At 35.7% G+C, this 19710-nt stretch overlaps 1 protein-coding gene and 1 long non-coding RNA gene across 2 annotated transcripts; one reads left to right on the top strand and one right to left on the bottom strand.

Annotated features, from left to right (window-relative positions):
• Positions 1 to 4832: 4832 nt before the first annotated feature.
• Positions 4833 to 7247, bottom strand: LOC128550581 (trigger factor-like). The gene is made up of 3 exons (XM_053529844.1): positions 7224 to 7247; positions 6254 to 6389; positions 4833 to 4975 (listed from the first exon to the last, which is right to left on the bottom strand). Exons 1-3 carry the CDS (start codon positions 7245 to 7247, stop codon positions 4833 to 4835), a joined length of 303 nt encoding a protein of 100 aa, XP_053385819.1.
• Positions 7248 to 7954: 707 nt separating this feature from the next.
• LOC128550636 (uncharacterized) lies at positions 7955 to 15000 on the top strand. The gene is made up of 4 exons (XR_008368343.1): positions 7955 to 8076; positions 9825 to 9878; positions 13134 to 13233; positions 14754 to 15000. It is a non-coding gene; the product is annotated as an uncharacterized LOC128550636 (long non-coding RNA).
• Positions 15001 to 19710: the final 4710 nt, after the last annotated feature.

The following is a 19710-nucleotide window of genomic DNA, read 5'->3' as shown; positions in this document are numbered from 1 at the left end:
TAAAATTTAGCCTCTGGGTAGGGTCCTATATAATTTTGGTTTTCTTTTGTATTAAAATAATGAGGGAACCACCCCTTTTTCAATTCATCTAATCCAAAGGCTTTCGGTAACGCAGATAATTTCATGGGTAAAAAATTGAGACTGTCAATCACTTTAATATGTAAATCTTGCTCCAACGTCATATACATAATTTGGATCCGCATAAATGATTTTGTCGGGCCTAAGGGATTGGTCTATAAGGTATTCTAAAAGGAAATAACCGTCGTAGCCTTTCATATTGTGGGCAACAACTTTAAGTATTTTATGTTGATCAGAAAAAAACCATTCGCCAAATTTTTCCGCGGTATCCATTCCTTCAAACGTGACTTCTCTAAAACCCACATGTTCCGGGGCATGGCCCTTCATCTTCGTTAGCAGGGAACTCAGAGTTGTCACATTCTTTGCAACGGGTACCGCATTTTTTACATATAGACTCGGGCGTTAAGTCTTTATTAATGCATTCTGGACACACCGTATGGGGCCCTACAAAATTGGGACGATGCGTGGTTTACCGCACCATGACGTTCTACAATTTTGACATTTGGAGCAAGATTTACATACCTGTTGCGATTGGCAGTCTTTACAATCAATTTTCCCTATTAGGTACATATCCATTTCACACACTGATGTTTCATCCTGAACACTCGAAATCAAAAAATATAAACTTTGGGGTATGTGATCTTCTTTTGCCGGGGTGGCTCTTAAATAACACAGATGTCCTTCCAAAACATATTCGTTACATGAACTGCACATATACTCTCCGCACTGATGTTCTTCTTTCTTGCGTTGATCTAATCTTAACACTTTATAGCATAATGGGCACTTCCACCATTTGTCGCATTGTGAGGTTCTGCTGGGTTTTCCTTTATTTTTTCCTTTTTTATGTATGGGTATTTGTTTATGTTTTTGATAGCACTCTTCTGACCTACAGTCCATATTACACTCTCCACAAGTTACTTCATTTTCCGTTTTAGGGCATGTGTCACGTTTGCATATGATACAATGTGTTTCGCATTGGTGTCTTTCTTTGTTATTGTAATGTTTGAGGCATTTTTCGCAAAAGTACCTGGCGCTGAAAAAGCCCGTTACACTAGTAATGGCATGGAAGTGATTGTCGTCCACTAAGTATATGTAGATACATGGACGCTCGTCAGAACTGGGACTGGTGATGAATTTATTGCCTAGCATGGCACTGATCACTATAACGCGTACTCCCAAGACTTCTTCAAACACCGTTACATCTTCTAAACTTGCCGGTCTATCCAAAAGGGACTTGAGCTAACTGGCATATTGCAGCCGCCAACTGTCGTTGTTTGTCTCTTTTCTTTGCCCTTTAAATTTTTTATAATAACTTTCTGGGACTTTCTGATTTTCTAGTATAGTTGTAAATTACTCTTCTTTTGTCTTTTTTGGTTAATTCTTTCCATTCATCTTTCGTACATCTTTTTAATTTGGCCCAGCTGACTCCAATTGCTCTGGCCATACACATCTGATCGTCATTTCAATGGTGACTAGAGAAAGTTTTTTAACTGTAACGAATTGTTTTTTCCTTTGAGTTTAGTGATTCTCGTCTAGCTCCTCCTTTTGGGTAAATCAATGGATCCTACTGAAATATCAAAACTTTCGTCGATGGATAAGTCTTTGTTGCTATTCAGCACTTTCTCATAGTTCCCATCACTTTATCAGCATTCAGTTCGTCCCCGGGCTGTAGGGGAACGACAATCGGATCGTGTAATCCTTGATGATGTATAACAACACGCCCAAATCGTTCCCTGCCAAACGCCCCGGGCTTCCTCTAACACTTCGTCAAACATTTGATGAAGACCTTGCCTCACATGCTTCTAGTCTTTCTCCGCTATACTGTTTCATTGATCTTTACTTGATACGTACGATCGACTGCAGCACTTTTCGCATACGTTCTCTCCTTTTTCTTTCGTATGGTATACTGGAGTCCCTTAGGGTCGGGTCTATGAACGGACCCGGCTGGGGCTCTTCTCCGCCACCTATCTGTAACCCTGGTGGGTGTAGGGTGCCACTCCCCATCTTGAATACAAGCAGCCGCCGTTTCTTCCATCTCGTCATCAAATAGTAACGCTTTAATACACTCTTCAACTTCTCCCTGCTCTCTTACGTATTCCAGGGTCAACTCCATACCGTTTGTGTTCTGATCAGTTGGCTCTCCAAAATGTTGAAGTATGTTATTCGGCTCTCCTCGACAAAGTCATTACTATATTGTGGGGTTCCTCAATTTAAACAACGGAACCGCACCCCCGGGGAATCCTGTATCCCCCACGTCATCGCAAAATTCATCAGCTCATTGCGTCGGTGAAAGTATTCACCATCATCTCAAACGTTGCTGCTATATTTTTCCCCTGTTGCTGGTATGAATTCTAAAAATTAGAATGATTTAATTGACTCGAGCGCGTCTTATATACTCGCCACAAAGCCTCGATTTTCCAAACGAGGCTTGTATTTTTAGTGAGAACGTCATTTATCTTAATTCTGATTGGTCTTAAAAAAGTAATACTGGTTTAAACTAGTCAAACTTGAACCGTCCCAAAAAATAGACAAGTTGAAAAGAGTACCTTTGTTAGGGATTAAATCTATGTCAATACTTTTATTGATTAAAAACAATATCCATTATACTGCGTCCGCCTTAAATCAAATAAGCCAGACATTGTGGCGACTTTAAAGGGATTAAATTTGACAGTTGAATAGGCTATTGTTAACGAATCCGCTCTTAAATAAATACACGACAGACGTTGTGGCGACTTTAAAGGGATTAACTTTGACATGTTTACTTTTTTTTGTCCGTCTATCCGGGCTTAAATCAACACACGCTAGACATTCTGACCATGATCACGTTTGATGCACTCAACCTTATCTAAATATAGCTTATGAAGTCATTGTAAAATAGATCCGAGCATGCGCATTTTTGTACTATTACGCTTATGATTAGAGTCATTTTGTCAGTGGAACGCCAAGGAGGAAACATCGTCGACAAAAATGTAATACTTTTTTTTCAGTTAACGTACTTCTAACGTAGCTATCTTAAATAAAGCTTAATGGTTTTAATTAAAAATATAATGAATATTTTGCTTATCATTAATAAGTTATTTGATTACCATACAATGTATATTACGTTATAGATAAATCTATATGATTATTAATTAAACATTATTAATATATAGTTTTGTTTTCATAATATCTCCCCGTCTAGGGCTGAGCACCTGACCCTCAATGTGCGCGAAAAACGCCCTAGATAGGTATATAAGTCAGCTCTATATACTTCCCGGGAGATAAAATAGCAGAGTGAGGTCATTCTTTAAAATAGGAAGATGATGTCATTCTAAAATAAAATTCAAAATGGCCGCTGCGCATGACGTCATTCACGCATGCGCACTCTTGATGCCAAAGAGGCCCCTATACTACTTATACTATATATCGCTGAATATGAATGTTAGATAAGAGACGAGGTTATTTTAACTTTCGACTTTTAGCAACTGTTTTTTTTTTTGTTTTGTTCGTTTGTTTTGTTTTTTTTTTGTTGTTTTTTAATTTTTGGCGTCCGAACACTTAATATCTTTTACAGCCCGTTTATACAGATGTCATCAATGAACTTCGTAATACTTCGTGTGCGTTCAAATAAAGTTATGACTTCGAGCGATAAATTTGTTGTATCGAATGAAAGTATCACGTTTATAAATGTTCAAACTCTCAATATGTAAGAAAGATAAAACTTCGACACTTCTGAGTCTAGAAGTCTCTCCATCTACTTTGATACAGTTTTGTTTCTATTTTCTGGTCCGTATGGAATCACAGTGTCCGAGTAACTGTAATAGAATTCCGCTTAAAAGCCGATGCTATGGACACGAGAGATGTTGCACATTGCCTTACCTCTCATGAACAAACTCAGTCAAAACGAGTTTTCTATGAGTAGAGGAACACCGGCTGTTTATAAGTAGGCTTCGTGTTATGGAATTACAAGGCGGGGATAACTATAACTCTGGAACATAGTTTGATGCACCATTAGCCTGTTTAGAAATACTCAGCGGTTTTGTGCCACCGACAGTTTCAAGGCAGTATCCCAGTATAATACTTTAATTCTTCATGTTGTCTTTGCATCATGTATGTTCAATTTTTATGTATGCACGAGGCATTATAAAACGGATAGCTCTACACATACATAGACAATGTACACTAGATAAGATGACTAATTTATTGGTACAACTCCATAGGACAGTCAGTGCAAAAACAACATAGGGAGTTTAAATCGCTCAAATGTGCATAAAACCTCATCACGTTCCAAGTGTGGATCCAAAGCATACGTGATGGTAACAAAATGCACATATATAAAACAAAGATAAACTTTTGTTTTAAATATATCTAATGTAAACAAATATTGGAAATAATGTACACTTGATGCAATTTCATATAAAAATGGATTCGGCGTTATTTTTTAAATTATTTAAATGGTTAAAACATAGTAGTTTTAAATCTGTTTTTCATTTTGTATGACCTATACGGTGTACAGTATGTCAAGTCATTAAAATCTTATCAGCTACTTTACTATCTTATTTCATCCCTTTCCTTTGTATTTTAACTGATAAACGCATAAACGTGTTCCCATTGGCAAAACAGGATGAATTATATCATTCAATGAACACATTAACATTTGAATCAGATAGCTACATAGCTGCATCCTTTGGCTAAACATTGTTTTATATTTGTTAAACCATTGAAGATTCTTCAGAAGCAACCATCATCATCATCATCATCATTTTCAACAACCATTACGTCAACAAATCATCGTCATCATTCCTGTATCCAATATTCTCATCATCATCATATTCAACAGCAGCAACAACATTATCAGCAGCATTATTTTCATCTTCATCATCATCATCATCATCGTCATTGTCGTCGTCATCGTTTCCTTCAACATGATCAACAAGAAGAACAGAAATCATAATCATCATTATTTTCACCTACACTGTCATCATCATTCAGTTATCGTCACTGTTATCATCAAAAATCATCGACATCATCGTCATCGGTGTTATCATCATCATCACATCTCAATCATCGTCAAATGATACATCGACGCCGACGTCGTCTTCTGTGTACTTTTACCTCCTTTTCTCAGGATGTAGAGGTTAATGAGCAAACACTTACCGTATTATTTACGTTTTATTTTACCATACAGATATAATACCACCGTAGCCATGTACAATGTTAAAATAATCATACCATTCGTATCTTTTTTTTTCATTTTGTATGAACTAAGCGGTGTACAGTATGTCAAATCAAAATCCTACCATTTGTTGCATCCCTTAAGTTTAAAGGCGGTCTTTGTATTTGTATTTTAACCGATGGACGCAAAAAGAGCTTACCCATTAGCAAAACAGAATAGATTAAATCATTCAGTGATTAAACTTATTTTTAAATCAGATAGCAACATAGTCGTATTGTTTGGCAAAATATTGTTTCATATTTGTTATACCGCGAAAACACTTTAGAAGCAACCATCGCTGTCCTCCTCTTCCTCCTCCTCCTCATCATCAACAGCAGCAGCAACAACAACAACCGTGACCTCAACAAATCATCGTCATCATTGCTACGTCCTATATCTTGATCATCAGCATATTCAAAAACAACAACAATAAAAATAACAAAAAATAACATTATCATTATTTTCGTCTTCATCATCACCGTCGTTTTCATCAACATGAACAACAACAAATAATCGTCATTTTTTACCTACACTGTCACCATCATTTAGTCATCATCCAATATCATTATTATCATCATAATCATTTAAACCATCATGATCATCACAATCATCGTCCGATTATCACAATCATCATCATCAAATGGTTATCATTATTTTCAGCTACAACATCATCATCATCATCATTTCCATCATCATCATCATCATTATCCAATCATCATAGTCATCGTGTCCAACATCATCATCAACAACAGCAAAAACATATATTCATAATCATTAATTTCACTTACGCAAATATCATCATCATCATCGTCGTCGTCGTCGTCGTCGTTATTTTACTTTTTCTTCCTCTTCTTCAGATGGTTAAATAGTAACTGTCATTATATCATCACAAACATCGTTTTCATCAATTTAAGTCGTTAACATTGCCATCGACATTATCATTATCTCATTATTACCATCTTCTTGTAGTTAAAAAGAAACCGCCATTATCAATTTGTTCATCATCATAACCAACATCGTCATCATCATTATCATCACAGTCATTTACATGGCCGTTGACATCGTCATAATTATCATCCTTTTGGTCATCATCACCTCTTTCATCATCATCAGACAGCTAGTACTATAACAGAAAACAGCCATTATTATCATAATCATCATAAGTAGCAATTGTATAAGCAGCAATAACAGAGCAGTAGAAGCAGCAGTAAAAGTAATAATAGCAGCAGCAACAACAACAGAAGCAGCAGTAGCAGCAGCAAGAAAAGCAGCAGTAGCAGTAGCCGCAACGGTAGAAGCTGCAGCGGTATCAGCAGCAGCAACAGTAGTAGTAGCGGTACCAGCAGCAGCAACAGTAGCAGAAGCAGTAGTAGTAGTACCAGTAGCAGTAGCAGCAGCAAAAGAAGCAGTAGCAGCAAAAGCAGTAGTAGCAGTAGCGGTAGCAGTAGCAACAGCAGTAGCAGTAACAGCAGTAGTAATAGTAGTAGTAGCAGCAGCGGCGAAAGCAGTATATAAATAGAAGCAGCGGTAGCGGGAGCAGTAGCAACAGCAGCGGTGGCAGTAGCAACAGCAGTAGCAGCAACAGCAGCAGTAGTACTAGCAGCAGCAGCAGCAGCAGTAGAATCAGTAGCAGTAATAACAGTAGCAGTAGTAGCAGCAGCAGTAGTAGCAGTAAAAGCAGTAGAAATTAATAAGCAAACACTTAATGTGTTATTTCAGCACAGTATGCATTCAGCAAAGCATGCATTCAGCACAGGTGCAGTGCCATATACATGATATAAGGCAAGGTAAATAAGCTGTATTTATCGACATCTGCTTTAAAGTTAAAGATGGCACAGAATATCAAACTCTCACATTAAGCAACGTAAATCATTGCACTTCGACTGTATCCGGTTATTTCTGTCTTGTAATCTAATTTCGACATTCTTCGGTCGGAAATTGCCGAAATCACTCTCCTGAACGGAAATTCCTGCATGTCGAAATGTGCCCACTACTCTCAGTAGTCAGCTACTAAACATCTATAAGAAATGTTCTGTTTGTTAGTTCAGAAGTTCTGATCTTTATGTCAACAGCGTGTCATTCAGAATACGCCATTTACTTTTAACATATGTATCATTACCAAATATTTACAGTAACTACAATCTTGTATTTTCTATATAACTCTTTATTGCTTAACGGACGCATGTTTAAAAAATCTTAAAAAAGAATCTTTTACGCGAAAATACCAAGGACATACAAAATCAAAGTGGTAGAAAGTGTACATGTTGGCACGTGATTCGTCGGGAGTATTTTATTTATATTTTTTATCAAAACTGGTACGTTTTGATAGATTATTTAAGTGATTTATTAAACGAAATAACTGTTATATTTTTATTTGCTTGCTTACTGTATTTATTGTCACTAGTACCGCGAGAATATAGGGGAACAGGCTAGAAAGTATCTGATCGTTTTTTGTTTTTTTACATTTTTGTGTAAATAGTAGGAAAGTAACTTTACCTTTTGTAAATTATGAGAATTCAAAAAAAAAAAGAAAAAAAAAAAGAAAAGAAAAAAGAAAAGAAAAGAAAAAAGAAAAGAAAAGAAAAAATACCACCAAAGACGAACAAAAAATACAATTGTTTACACTTATTTAAAAATTGATGACTGGAAGATTAGACTGACTCGTGGCCTATGGCTTTAAGATTTTTTGTTGCTTTACATTATAAAAGGATGCAGAAAACACAATGCAAATATTCCTTCAAAAAATTGATAACTGAAACAGTTCTCAATTGGATAACATGGAGCGAATAATATTACTTGCTGCGGTAAGTTTTTTTCAATCAATAACTTTTGAAAAGAACTTATATTTAGCTGAAGAAATATGCAATGTTACATTTTCTTTAGGAGGAAATGCATAATCTCTTTGCACATTTCGGTTAATAATTCTGTTAACAAATCACAGTATTGTATGGTGAAGTTAGGTTGTTTATCAACTTTAAATTAATTTAATATAATACGTACATGTTGAACTATCTATTTTATTGATATTACCTGGCTGCTGAATAACATATTTGCAGTTATTTTCAACCGCTCATAAGAAAGTAATACTTGGGTGTCGAAAATCCGAAATACCAACTATACGGTTAACGATCCTAGTATTTTGGTATTTTCAAAGATATTGCCATTGTAATGAACGGAGCCTTGAAAGCCCAGTGTTAGAGCATCTGCTTCGAGTGCGGGAGGTCGTGGGTCCGATCCCCGGCCGCGCAATACCAAAAGACGTGAAAAATCGTACCTATAGCTTAACATTTAAAGGGAAACTGGCCTCTTCTCTCATACCCTTGTAGCGATGGATTCCATCAGGAATGAGATGTCGAGTGTGATTAAAATAAGTTGTAGAACTTGTCAAAATCGATTTCAAATAAATAAATAAAAATATATTAACGCTATATAGGCGGCTTCGTTCTTTAAACATGGCTTTTCCTGTTTGACATTTTCCTTGCCCTTTTTTATCCCCGCCGATGAAATCGGGAGTGGGATATTGAAATGGCGTTGTCCGTCCGTCCGCAGCCATTTCTCAGCAACTACCTGGTAGAATTTCATGAAACTTGAAATAAACATGAACCAACATACTGCGATGATGCCCGTCAAGTTTTTTTTGATTGGTCAATTTCCCTTAGAGTTATTGCCCTTGGTTTAATGAAACATTCCGTCCGCAGCCATTTCTCAGTAACTAGCAGGTAGAATTTCATCAAACTTGAAACAGACATGAACCAAGATACTGCGATGAAGCCCTTCAAGTCTTTTTTTCGATTGGTCAATTTCCCTTAGAGTTATTGGCCTTGATTTAATGAAAAATGCACAAAAATGTCCGCCCGCAGCCATTTCTCAGTTACTAGCAGGTAGAATTTCATCAAACTTGAAATAAATATGAAGCAACATACTTTGATGATGCCCATTATTTTCTTTTTTTAGTGGTCAATTTTCCATACAGTTATTGCCCTTTAATTGTTTGAAAATCCACAGATTTGTACATAACAAACCAACCAACTGGAAGAATTTCATTAAACTTTTTTTCATTCTTTTCCATGAACATTTATTATAAACATGTGAAGTTGTGTACCCACACCTGCTCGTCCCCTTGCCTTGGTCACCACCACCCCCATTTTTTTTTCATTTTTAATTTTCCATTTTTAATTTTCCATCAATATTTATAATAATCAACATGTAAACTTTTGTACCCTCACCCCCACCCCCCCCCCCCCCGCCCACCCCTAAAAAATAAAAATAAAAAAGAAATAAAATTTAAAAAAAAAAAACATTTAATTTCTGTTAACTTGATTTTGACTAATGAAATAATTTGCTTCTTTGTAACATTCTTAACTTTTTGATGGATATATTTTTTTGCCGTTCCTCACCACAGACCCTTTCGGCGGGAGTACCAATTCATCGAATTTGCTTGTTATTTCTGTGTCACTCTGTAAAAATATAAGCATTGCACATAGTTTCATATTACTGTTTAACGTATTATACTGTGACAGAATACATTATCTGAGTCATTCATCTTTTTCAGATTTGTCTGGCTGTATTTTTTGCCATTGCCAATGCTTGTGCAAACTTCGGTGATGTAAGTTACGATGTTCAAATTTGCTTTATTATTTCACGCAGCGAGGTTGGCAGACACTAACCTGTGTCCAAAACGTCGCAATGCATAGACTTTAAAGTTGTAAATAGCTTTGTTCTATATTTAAATAGACGAAATTTTAAATCGCTGTCTTCAATTAGTTCATTCATACAAAATTTAATAACAATCTTGCTTATTCAAAAAGAAAATTCAGCATTTTAAATGTGAGAAGTTCAAACTTGAAACATTGATGAGTACAGACCTGGAAATGTAAAATGTCTTGTAGTCTGTACCACTTGCACCAGAGGAGAAAGAAAATGCCATTGTAAATGTTATAGTACCCTACCCCTAGGCAATCTATTATGAACGAGTAAACATATTATCCCATTCAAGTCGCGCATTTCTCGTTCGGTAAATGTGTCTTATGGATGTTGTATGTTTGGCGGTAACCGCCAAAATTAGTAAATATACAATCCATTCATAACAAGTCAGTCAGTGCAGTGCATTTCAACGCCGTCTAGTCTAAAATTCCACCCATAATATTGAGCAAGTGGGGATTTATCATCAATTGTGTAGCGGTCATATTCCTTTAACATTTCTTATCTCAGAGAAACAACGCCTAGTTTATATAGGTACCGCATAGTAATAAGGCGCTTTGATATGTAAACAAACAAAACAATAGCATAAATTTACGTCAAAACACTACGTTTACGATGCAAACAGTAATTCCTCCTTGGCCGAGCGGTAACGGTATCCGTTTTTCGTCGGGTGTTCGATTCCCGGACCCGTAAAAATTATTTTGAAAACTGTATTTAATTTCTTTTTTCTCAATAGATCTACAATTCAACTAAAACAACATAAATTGTTTAATCTAGTACTATCTTGTTCACTGACTTATATATGTTAAGGTGATGTCACGTTTTGAATTTCCGGTGAATAACAAAAACCCAAAGAATATTCAGTTCTTTCCAAAAACCGTTATGTTATGATTCACCCAAATAGTTTCCTTTGTCTACCAGAAAGGAACAATTCTTATATCTCAATATTGAAGTTTGGTACCTTTATAACAGACACTTAACTAAAACAATAGAAATTCGTACGTGACTTCGGTGAGCTCAACAAAGCAATTTCAAGCACAAATATTAATGTGGAATGTAAAGTAAGTTACACACTATAATATCCGACCAAGATACTTACAAAAATAATGCATTCGCAGAATAGAGAGAGAAAAATAATTTTGACAGCTCGTGAAAACTAACGACAAATTTTGACAGGTATATGATGACTCGTGACCTAATTATTTTTTTTCCTGTTATTTCTAACTTCCAGTTTGATTTTCTTAAAATGGGTATTCTATATTGTAGCTTACAACACGTGAATAAAACAATATAAGAATATATTGTTACCTCACTGTCGTTTTGTCTATCCAAGTCTCGTACGAACTCCTATTGTTTCAGTCTTTTGTCACTAATTAGAGCAACTCACAGTGTTGCAATCATACAAAACGCATCCCTTATTTTCACACAGATATTGAGGATTTAGCTAATGAGCACATGTTTTAGAAACACAATTTTAATACCGATTGTGTATTGCAATAATGCTAAACTATCTCAGCTGTGACGAGTCCTTAATACTGGCAACGCGTAATTATGTTTGAATACGCTTTATGTTTAATATGATCTAATGCTTTTGAAACTTTCGAGAATGAATAACTTAATTCCAATATCGTTTATTTTAAACGAGAGTGCTAAGTACTGTTTAATTACATGTTGCTAAAACTAAAAACGCCATACTAATAATACTGCGCGGTACTTATAGTTTCGTCAACGTTACCGGGTTACAGCAATGGATAAACTTCCTAAATGAAGTGCTGTTGTATATTATAAAATCTTTCTGACTGGCTGATGCGAAAATGTATGTCAGCCGTCATTTAACTACACGTGTACGCTAAAATGTACATATGCATCATACATGCGCATCATTTCGAGTTTTATTGTATAACTGTGAATATTTTGTATTCTGGTTTTGTTTGTTTACATTTCGACTAACATGTGCACAATGCTGTGATCTCTAGACCGCATGTTCATAAAGGACATTCACGCAACGTTGACGAAATCATATAATATGTGAAGTACCGTATCTCTGCAATATGAAATATTGAGACAATGTGACATGAAAGATAAATTTTACCGCATCTTCAATATGCTTGGTACCAACACACCAAACTGCGCGTTTCAGGTGAGGAAGGAACGATTGAAATGGGTTAGTGCATTTTTCCCGTTCATGACAATGGTTCTTATAGAATACATCGGGGTAGTAAATAGTATAACATGTATAGTGGCATTTTCTTTCTGGTCTGATGCCTGTGGTCTGTAACGCTCTTAAACTGAAGCTTGGCAATTTCTATTCAGATTCTACTGCAGATTAGTGTTCATCATTTTCAAAATGTCTGCGCAAAGAACGGATGTGTTTTTATACCACAAACGTAAAACAGAAATATCCAGAATTTCATGTGTTATTGCCCACGCTATTTTGGCCGGGTTTTTGAAGAAACATTCGGCTTGTAAATTAGGGTGTCCGGGCGGATTGGTGGGCGGACGAGTGGAATAATGAGTCACGTGTTAACCTTTTTGTTCATGTCAATATCTGGACTTCATAGGTGTGTTGTTCTTGATGTTTGCACGAACCCTATCAATTTCAGGGTCACTGGGTCAAAGGTCAAGTTCACAGGGACCTGAACATGTTAACCTTTTTTTCACTCAATATCTGGGCAAATATTTCACCAAGGACCTTGAAACTTCATAAGTATATTGGCTTAATGTGTTCATGACCCGAACAGATTTTGGGGTTACTGGGTCAAAGGTCAAGGCCACAGGGACCTGTATATTTCAAATGGTTTCCGCTAAATATCTGGATAAGTATTTCTCCTAGGACCTTGATACTTCATGGGTATGTTGGTCTTGATGTGTTCCTGACCCCCATTGATTTCAGGGTCAAAGATCAAGGTTACAGGGATATAAACACTGGAAATGTTGTGGGTTTCTAAACTTTTATTTTTTTACACAATTTTATCTCTTTAATTTCATCTTTTACCTGTCCATTTTTTTTCCTTTCAATATTACTTATTAGTTTTATTAGGTTATTTATTGAATGCCATTATTAGAACTCATTATCACCTTCGGAAAACCCGACCAAAATGCCGTCAGGCGTTAGTTTCTTGTTATCAAGTACATTACATCTCTTTCACGTCATATTCAGGGATGCACTCTTGCAAATGGAGGTGCGGGGGTTTGCATGTACGACTGTGATCCACCGGATCAATTCTGCACAGGCGGTAGTCTTATCTGCATAGCAAAAAGTGAGTATTAAGGGTTTGTCATGAACTTTATATCGCTTTTTAACGCAATGGAATGGCCAAACATGTTCTAGTTTGACATTAGTTAATGCCAAACTGAAATCATGGCTAAAATGTCCTTGTCAGAAATGAACAATAGTGTAAATTAATAGGTACGGAGCAGTATAATGCTGTCAATCTTAATTTGCCATTAATGTAACTTAAATTCTTAACATTTGTTTGTCAGTTTTACTCCCTAAGCAAAATTTCATCTCAGTTTTACGTACGTTTTACAAAGAAAGGGGAAAATATTATGTATTCGTAAATATCTTATTCTCTTGGTACGAAATACGCAAATATGTATCTACTATTTTTCATACAAGGACATTCTTTTGAAGCATAGATCGTCACAAAGCTGAATAAAACTCGTTTTTTATTGTCTTTTCATGAGACGCAGCAATATATGTACTACCCCTCACTCTCAATAATGCCGGTTTCCTATGTATGGGGCATAAGTACTGCAATCTAAAGCACTAGAAAACATAACTACGCTTAGTTCAAGTATGGGGATTCTTACAACTTTACCATGTGACTATTTCCTTCCGCATTAAGATTGTCCGGCTTTCACAGGTCAAACTGTTGGCTGGATTTCAACGAAACTTCACCGGAGTGATCAGTACAAAGCCTAGTTTACATATCGCCGACACGTTCCATTTCGTTGCACAATATGGCCACAAAGATAGGCAAATCTTGTCCAGCTTTCATAAGTCAAAGGGCTATCTGGATTTCATTGATTAGCAGTTTCAGATTCAAGTCATACCAATGCTTAGTGTTTGTCCTTTCTCATGCTTCCCTGGTACAGTTACTCGTATACGGTCAAATCTGCATTCATACACAGGAAGGTTTCAGTGTGGCTGTTTAAGGCAGCTGGCTGCTTAAGACGAACAAAAAGTCAATTAAGGGGTAAATTTACTGATTGCTTGGTGGCTGCTTAAAATACAGGTGGCATCTAAAACAGCAGGTTAAACTGTATTCATACTTAAAAGTTTGCTCAACAAAACTATACTGACTAGTTTAATCATATTTTATTGCAACTATCACACAAGACATGATGGTAAATGTACATTAAGACAATAATATACTTTGCTGATTACATGGTGGTAACTATTTTCTATTTATATTTGTGCATGTAGCATGTTGAATTGACACATGTTCTTGAGTGACCTTCATATGTAAAATTTTCATGTAGTATCAAGTCGATCTAAAAGACGGATAAAGCGTGTTTTTTTCCAGGAAAAAATATTTTAAAGGTTGAGAGTCAATATTTCTTACTGAATGACTTGCCCGTCAACGATCTAGGTCCGAAGAACCCACGGTCGATATAGTTTTGACTATTTTAAAATTTCTGCGTTCTTGCGTTCTGAGTATTTGCTGTTTGTAAGTTAAACTCGGTACATGAATATTGGCTCATGAAGCGTTTTAATTGAGACTATCCTACTTTTTTTTTAATATAACCTCATATTTTCATTAACTTTTACTTATAGCATAGAAACGATGAAGGACAGGAAACGAAGAGGAGCAACAAAAATAATACAGCTGGACCAACAATCACCAAGACTAATAATAATCTACTTATTTTGAAAATAATTGTGTATCAAATTTAAAAAAAAAGAATATTAAAATAAAAAAAAAGAAAACACCACCAACAACAACAAGAAAAAGAAAAGAAAACAACAACAACTTTTATCAACTTTGTATTTGGGATCCTAAACAACTGCATAACATCATATAACACCAAAATCTAGTATTTTTGATCTTGATAATTAAAATCTAAAATTACATAAAATTCTACTTTGTTTTAATCAGTAAAGTTTAACCAGCAGCTGTTCAAGTGTTTGTTGTTGATATGGATATTAACACATGTGTGAGAATTTTTATAGCCTAAATTGATTTATCTCAGTATGTATCCGTTAATCTTGTATAAAGTCACTCAATTAAAGGTAAAGGTAAAGTTTCTTGTTTAACGTGGGTAGTCGACGGAAGTCCCCACCTGGAATGGATGGGACAACTTATTTCAAGCCGAGCCCACTGCAGGCGTCATATTTACCTCCCAAGCATCAAGTCTAGGCCGATACGTTTAGATATTTTTCTTGTTACTTGGTGGATTTTAATAAAATATAAAGTACTGAAGACAGACAATTAGTGCTTCCCTCCGCACAAAACGTCTACCAGACTTAATCAATACTGTGCCAAAGTTCCAGTTGGTACGTAACCTTTAGATTTTAAATGTGAAAAAAAGACACATTTGGACGAAGGGTTTAAAAAAAAGGCATGAAAAATGTCCGACATACCCTTTGTGGTAAAGAAAGCCACCTTTTTAAGTCTTGGCACTTTTTATTTTATTAAAAGCTGTCAAGTAACAAGGGAACTATGGCCAAAATTTTACCTGAATCAAGAGATTTTACAGTGTGTACTGTATCAAGAAGTCACGTAGGTTGGCCGCCCTGTGTATAGAGACTTATCTAAGCTACAGTCACACATACGGATATGTTCGTGCGTTGAGGTACGGTGCCGATAGGATTAGTCCGTGGGAGTATAACTACGGGGCAGTGCGTCTTAGTAAGGGAAAATGGTGAGAGACAGGAAACAAACAAAACAATACAGGACGCGAATAAGTACGGATAGGTACGAGGTACTACGTTGAATAACGTTTTACTGCGCATTGCAACTTGCCCAGCGCACGGACGGGTCTGCGGTAAACTACGCTTAAGTACGAGCAGCCTCGGATAGCTACGTTCAGCTTCGGCGAGGTACGTAACAGCACGGAGAACTACGTTTAAGTACGTTTAACTACGGATGAATAAGTTTCAGCCGAGTTGGACTAAAGTCACGCCCAAATGGCTACGGTTAGCTCAAACTTTTGTGCATGTTCAAAAGTTGGAGAAACTTGCAAGATTGGAATAAGTTTTGAATACGTTTTGTCCACGTTTTGGTACGGATTGATTCGAATAACTACTCTGAGGTACGACTCAGGTACGGATCGATACGGATTACTTCGTGTCTGTCCGTAGCGAGACGTAGCTATCCGTTCCGTATGTGTGACTGGGGTATAAAGCATCTTGCATCTGGTTTGTGCTAAGTTACAAAATGTTAAGTGGGTTATATTCTCAAAATGGTACCAGAATCAAGAGATTTTACAGTGTGCGCGGTATCAAGAAGTCACGTAGGTTGGCCGACCTGTGTATAGAAACTTATCTTAATCATCTGGTTAGTGCTAAGCTACAAAATGTTAAGTGAGTTTCATTCTCAAATAAAATATTACACAACTAATAGTAAAAGCTACGTAAGAATATTCCTACACCTACTGAATAACATGTCGATCAAAAGTTAAAACTGTTGACCGGACATCCGAAAGACCGAGAAAGGTCTCCAAGATGTGGATGTATGATATTGGAGCCCAGACCAGGAACACTTAAGTATCTCTTCAGTATAACTGCGTGTCAAACTCCTGTTGAGTATTTCAAATAATAAAGAACATATCCAACGTGCGATTCAGCAATTTCGTCTAAAGGGTTAGGATGAACTTTGTTCATATTTCACTAATTTTAAAACGTGTTTTAAATGAATACCGTTATCAATCTAAAATATTCTTATAAACCAAATATGTTTTATTTATATATAAACTAACAGTAGGTCGAGCTTTAAAAACAAGTAATGGCCATTTTAAATCAGAACAGAAACTGAACCGAAAAAAAAAGTGTGATGGGTCATTTAACATATACGCCGACACGGTGCAAAAAATACAACCGGAACCATACTTAAAACATGTACGAATTGATATCCTAGTTGTGTTCTTAAATTGGAAAAGATCCAAAATGGATCTAAATGGAATAGCTTTGTTACAACCACATTTGTAATAAAAACCAGATTTGTAATAATTATAACATTTCTTGTTTTTATTACAAAAGTGGTTGCAAAGGTTCAACCACATTTGTAATAACCAGATTTGTAATAAAAATCGCAAACACTTTTATCGAGAGATGTGTTTTCCCACGTGATATTCAAGCTTATGCATGCGTTATTAAGCAAGTGCAGGTCGAATTGAACTGTCCTGGGTCATTTAAGACTCCAAATGTTTTACCGGAATTCCTTGTTCATGGACATATTTTACTTTAGAAAATTATTACATTTCTCGTTCTTATTACAAAAGTGGTTGCAAAGGTTCAACCACATTTGTAATAACCAGATTTGTAATAAAAATCGCAAACTTTTTTTTTCGAGAGATGTGTTTTCCCACGTGATATTCAAGCTTATACATGCGTTATTAAGCACGTGCAGGTCGAATTAAACTGTCATGGGTCATTTAAGACTCGAAATGTTTTACCTGAAATCCTTGTTCATGGACATATTTTACTTTAAAAAATTATTACATTTCTCGTTGTTATTACAAAAGCAGTTGCAAAGGTTCAACCACATTTGTAATAACCAGATTTATAATAAAAATCGCAAACACTTTTTTCGAGAGATGTGTTTTCCCCACGTGATATTCAAGCTTATGCATTCGTTATTAAGCACCTGCAGGTCGAACTAAACTGTCATGGGTCATTTAAGACTCCAAATGTTTTACCCGAAATCCTTGTTCATGGACATATTTTATTTTAGAAAATTATTACATTTCTCGTTTTTATTACAAAAGTGGTTGCCAAGGTTCAACCAGATTTGTAATAACCAGATTTGTAATAAAAATCGCAAACTTTTTTTTTCGGGAGATGTGTTTTCCCACGTGACATTCAAGCTTATGCATGCGTTATTAAGCACGTGCAGGTCGAATTAAACTGTCATGGGTCATTTAAGACTCCAAATGTTTTACCCGAAATCCTTGTTCAGGGACATATTTTACTTTAAAAAATTATTACATTTCTCGTTCTTATTACAAAAGTGGTTGCAAAGGTTCAACCACATTTGTAATAACCAGATTTGTAATAAAAAACGCAAACTTTTTCTTTTCGAGAGATGTGTTTTCCCACGTGATATTCAAGCTTATGCATACGTTATTAAGCACGTGCAGGTCGAATTAAACTGTCATGGGTCATTTAAGACTCCAAATGTTTTACCCGAAATCCTTGTTCATGGACATATTTTATTTCAGAAAATTATTACATTTCTCGTTTTTATCACAAAAGTGGTTGCAAAGGTTCAACCACATTTGTAATAACCAGATTTGTAATAAAAATCGCAAACTTTTTTTTTCGGGAGATGTGTTTTCCCACGTGACATTCAAGCTTATGCATGCGTTATTAAGCACGTGCAGGTCGAATTAAACTGTCCTGGGTCATTTAAGACTCCAAATGTTTTACCCGAAATCCTTGTTCATGGACATATTTTACTTTAAAAAATTATTACATTTCTCGTTTTTATTACAAAAGTGGTTGCAAAGGTTCAACCACATTTGTAATAACCAGATTTGTAATAAAAAACGCAAACTTTTTCTTTTCGAGAGATGTGTTTTCCCACGTGATATTCAAGCTTATGCATACGTTATTAAGCACGTGCAGGTCGAATTAAACTGTCCTGGGTCATTTAAGACTCCAAATGTTTTACCCGAAATCCTTGTTCATGGACATATTTTACTTGAGAAAATTATTACATTTCTCGTTCTTATTACAAAAGTGGTTGCAAAGGTTCAACCACATTTGTAATAACCAGATTTGTAATAAAAAACGCAAACTTTTTCTTTTCGAGAGATGTGTTTTCCCACGTGATATTCAAGCTTATGCATACGTTATTAAGCACGTGCAGGTCGAATTAAACTGTCCTGGGTCATTTAAGACTCCAAATGTTTTACCCGAAATCCTTGTTCATGGACATATTTTATTTCAGAAAATTATTACATTTCTCGTTTTTATTACAAAAGTGGTTGCAAAGGTTCAACCACATTTGTAATAACCAGATTTGTAATAAAAATCGCAAACTATTTTTTTCGGGAGATGTGTTTTCCCACGTGACATTCAAGGTTATGCATGCGTTATTAAGCACGTGCAGGTCGAATTAAACTGTCCTGGGTCATTTAAGACTCCAAATGTTTTACCCGAAATCCTTGTTCATGGACATATTTTACTTTAAAAAATTATTACATTTCTCGTTTTTATTACAAAAGTGGTTGCAAAGGTTCAACCACATTTGTAATAACCAGATTTGTAATAAAAAACGCAAACTTTTTCTTTTCGAGAGATGTGTTTTCCCACGTGATATTCAAGCTTATGCATACGTTATTAAGCACGTGCAGGTCGAATTGAACTCTCTTGGGTCATTCAAGTACGCCAAATGTATTACCTGAAATCTCTGTATAAATATTTGTCCTAAGACACTGAACTGGCATTTTTAAAGGTTCTAGCTTGATAGAAGATGTCGGAAAATAGTTATGAATCTGGTCCAGAATTTCTGATGTATATTTATCTTTTCAAACAAATTTTACATGCCAAAAGGCCTGTAAACAAAAGC

Source organism: Mercenaria mercenaria, chromosome 18 (assembly GCF_021730395.1).
Source record: "Mercenaria mercenaria strain notata chromosome 18, MADL_Memer_1, whole genome shotgun sequence".
Taxonomy (NCBI): domain Eukaryota; kingdom Metazoa; phylum Mollusca; class Bivalvia; order Venerida; family Veneridae; genus Mercenaria; species Mercenaria mercenaria.
The sequence above is the reverse complement of the archived record's forward strand: the minus strand, read 5'-3'. Positions and strand labels throughout refer to the sequence as shown.

What these genes read in the sequence shown, in the direction of transcription:
- LOC128550581 (XM_053529844.1), bottom strand. Translation starts at nt 7,247, where the DNA reads ATGCAGGAATTTCCGTTCAGGAGA. An exon ending in AGGAATTTCCGTTCAGGAGA is followed by an intron (nt 6,390 to 7,223) that starts GTGATTTCGGCA and finishes TTATAGTACTAG; the next exon opens with CTGTCTGATGATGATGAAAG. An exon ending in TGAACAAATTGATAATGGCG is followed by an intron (nt 4,976 to 6,253) that starts GTTTCTTTTTAA and finishes ATCATGTTGAAG; the next exon opens with GAAACGATGACGACGACAAT.